The following is a 3335-nucleotide window of genomic DNA, read 5'->3' on the forward strand; positions in this document are numbered from 1 at the left end:
CGACGCTCCCCACAAACTTCCTTTTCCTGAAACCCTGTGCTGGTGACTGACACCACAGTCTAGCAGGTGACTCAAGCTGGGATGAGCACGGGTCTTCCCAATATGTTCCCTTCTCTTGGGCGGCACAGCCTAGGTCTCCAAGACCTGTCAAGTCTACCTCCCCAAAAAGCAAATCCGTCCCTTTGTCCTCAAAACTTGGCTACAAATTTAGTTCAAGCATCAAGCACTCATTCGCAGGCTTGGATTATGGCACTAGCCCCATAACAGCAAACTGTTCCCTTCCCCTCTGGTCCTGCCCTCCCTTTTCAAGCAAGTTTCTGTACTGCCAGGAGAATTACTTTTCTAAAATTAGCTCAGAAACTTTTGATGACTTCTTACTGCCCCCAAAATAAAATATAAATTCCTTCCTTAGCATGGCATGAAAAGGACACAACAGAGTTTCATCTAGACTCTGTTTTCAGTCTAATTTCTCACTGCCACCCCTCAATATGCTACTCTACCCTTCACCAATCCCTGAAGAGGCAGTGCATATTCTTTTACTCCTTTGTGTCTTTGCATATCTATTCCTTCTGCCCGTAACACCTTTTTTCCCTTCTTGTTTCATAAACTGTCACTTAACCTTTTAAGACCAACTCAGACATGGCTTTTTCTGGATTTCTCTAGCAGAGATAGTATCCTAGGGCTACTGCTGTCCCACTCAGGGCTTAACAATAAACAGGTGCTCAATCATGATTATTTGGTTGAAGCATCTTAAAACATGGTTTAATAATGGAAAACTGCCATCTGACCAAACAAGATTCAGATATTAAGTACCTTCCAGTCTTTGGGATCAAGTGTTTTCAGCATGGGAAACTCTTCTAACTGCAATTCTTCATCTTCTGATTCCTCTGATAATTCTTTCTTATCCTCCAGTTCCTGAAAAGAGGCAGAAGCATTTCTGTTTCTCCTCTTAACAAAAGCTTCAAACCATCTTCCCACAGGTTCAACTTGACAGAGTGTTGAGGCTGTGATTGAAAGCGTTAAGAGAGGCTTCAATGTATTGCATGGAATAAATCTGTTCCAAGGCAATAAATAAGATCAAAACAGTGACAGCATCAGAATATAATTTTAAAACCATCAACTCAGAAAATAACCGCAGTAATCCAGTTAACATGAGGGTTAGCAATAAATAATCATTTCCTAGTATTTACAGAGAGAGACTCAATCAACCTCTTCCAGTTATCTGACAAAACAAGACATTGAGCAATGTCAACAATAAATCAATACTTTTCTGGGGATATGAAAGGAAGATGAGGAAAAGGGAGAGATGTTGCAAACTGCTTTCTTTTTAGACTTGTAATAAAGCGATCATTATAAACTGTCAAGAGCCAGTCTCATCAACAAAAATCTAAAAATAACTCAAAATATCTTAATTATTAATACCTGAATTTAGACAGCTTTCAAAACTTTTAAGAATTCACTAGCAATGATTTTTTCTGAAAGACAATTTTCAAGCAGCTAACAGGAATTTACTAATGAAACTGTGCTTTAGTGGAACAGCTTTGAATCTGAAATCAGAAGCTCTGGATTTCAGTGCAGGTCTGACAATTAGTAGCTATATGAAATGAGTCAACGATGCCTTCAACTGTGAAATGGGAACAATACCTATCTTATCTGGTTCCTTGGAAGGATTGAATGACAAACGATAAAAGCACTCTGAAAGTCACAAACTGTTAAATAAATGTAAGTCTTTATCATTATTCCTGGGAAGTGGGGTAAGTCACTACATATGTGTACATTAATTCAAAAAAGGTAGTTTGGGTCAGGAAAAAAGTGAACATCTTAATTTTAATTTCATATTTCAAATGAAAGCTAAAAGCTTTACTGTCTGGTAAAAACTCAGTGTCAGTAAAAACTTCCCTTGTACCTAATGGCCACAATTTTGTAAAAATAGCTGACTTTTCATGTTTTGTGTTGGGAAATAAAAATTTCTTCTACCATTCACAGGAGAGCATTCAAAAACACTATATTCAATAAGTTCTACCTGTGTAGTGTGAGTGTGGCTTTCAAGAACATGACCTTTCAAGCCTTTCCCTCTACTTGTGAGATTACACAGAAACTTCTGTAAGCAGGAACACAATACGTGCCGTGAGATACGTCCAACATCACATACAAGCGTCTGTATATGGCTATGGTAATCAATGAAATCACTGAAATTAGAGACCCTTTAAGTTTACAATACCATAACTGTCCTGGGCTATAAATCTAAGAACATACAGCAGCAGGACAAATTTCACCCCCCTCCTTTTTTTTAAAAAAAAACTGAAGATAGTTAATTTCCACAGAACAAGTTTCACTTAATGACTGCCTTTAAAAGTCTGTCTACACATACCACCAGCATACACAGTGGTGTTTCCATATTGAATATGAGGAGGGCTGTCTGAGTCGGGACATTTAAAAAACGAAGCCGGAGCAAACGTAAAAGGGGAGAGAGGTGTTTAACTGAGCGCCAGCTGTAAGGCTTTCTAGGGCCCCCGGCACGTGGGGTGCTCGCTGTGGGCAGTCTCCTGCCGTAGGCAAGATGCTTATGAGAACCTTTTTAGGGTACTGGAGGGTTCGGTCCCGAACTCCTCCGCCCAATCCATGAGTCAGCAGCCGCGAGACAAGGAAGAAACTGCGGGGGCAGAAGGAAGACGCCCCCCTTCCTCCTTCCTTCCAGTCTGGGGAAGGACTTCTGTATAGCAGGGAGAAAAAAGACACTTGTCACGGCCCCACACTCTATAAGCTAGATGCCAGGGGCAAGGGTAGAGAGGTTTCGGGGTCGCCAAGGTGGAGGACCGAGGCAGGGGCTGCTGAGGCTAGACTGAGCAGGGGTTGAGTGGGCACGTACCAGAGGTCAGAGCATGGGTGATGGCGGTGCCCCGGCCTTCCGCAGCGCTTGGCAGGAGCAGCATGATGGCGCCGGAGCCAGCCCCGCGGGCGCAGCAGTTCCCGTCCCAGGCGGAGGGCTCTTAGAGTCCCGCCAGCTCTACCTCCCCGTCCGAGCCTCGCGCCTTGGCTCTACGATGTCCAGGAACCGGCGCATGGAGACGACCAATAACTACTTCCGGGATGAATCTTTCGTGGTGCGTAGGCCAATCCCACCCCCGCCAACGTATGCGGCTGTCTAGGTCCTACTGACTCAGATCCGGGTGGGGACCAAGATTCACGAATGAAAGGTTCCTAAGTTTGTCAGTTCCCTGGTAAAAAGGATTATTTGCCTCGTCCAGGTGGAATATGGAATACGTAGGACATGATTTTCTATAGCAGCTCTTACTATATTCTTTTCCTTTTTTTTTTTTTTTTTTTTTTTTGGT

At 43.0% G+C, this 3335-nt stretch overlaps 2 protein-coding genes across 3 annotated transcripts in view; one reads left to right on the top strand and one right to left on the bottom strand.

Annotated features, from left to right (window-relative positions):
- The window catches only part of DNAJC2 (DnaJ heat shock protein family (Hsp40) member C2), a 36189-nt gene extending 33019 nt beyond the window's left edge, over window positions 1–3170 (bottom strand). For both annotated transcript variants that reach the window (XM_007467054.1, XM_007467053.1), the window contains exons 1-2: window positions 2870–3170; window positions 814–1004 (exon numbers count right to left, since the gene is read on the bottom strand). In XM_007467054.1, the coding sequence (XP_007467116.1) occupies window positions 814–1004; window positions 2870–2933 (255 nt within the window). In that variant the 5' untranslated portion in view covers window positions 2934–3170. The remainder of the gene's footprint in view (window positions 1–813; window positions 1005–2869) is intronic.
- PSMC2 (proteasome 26S subunit, ATPase 2) overlaps window positions 2935–3335 on the top strand; it is a 17759-nt gene continuing 17358 nt past the window's right edge. The window contains 1 exon segment of the mRNA XM_007467052.1: window positions 2935–2954. Within this exon segment, the coding sequence (XP_007467114.1) occupies window positions 2935–2954 (20 nt within the window).

Source organism: Lipotes vexillifer, unplaced genomic scaffold, assembly GCF_000442215.2.
Source record: "Lipotes vexillifer unplaced genomic scaffold, Lipotes_vexillifer_v1.1 scaffold450, whole genome shotgun sequence".
Lineage (NCBI taxonomy): Eukaryota > Metazoa > Chordata > Mammalia > Artiodactyla > Lipotidae > Lipotes > Lipotes vexillifer.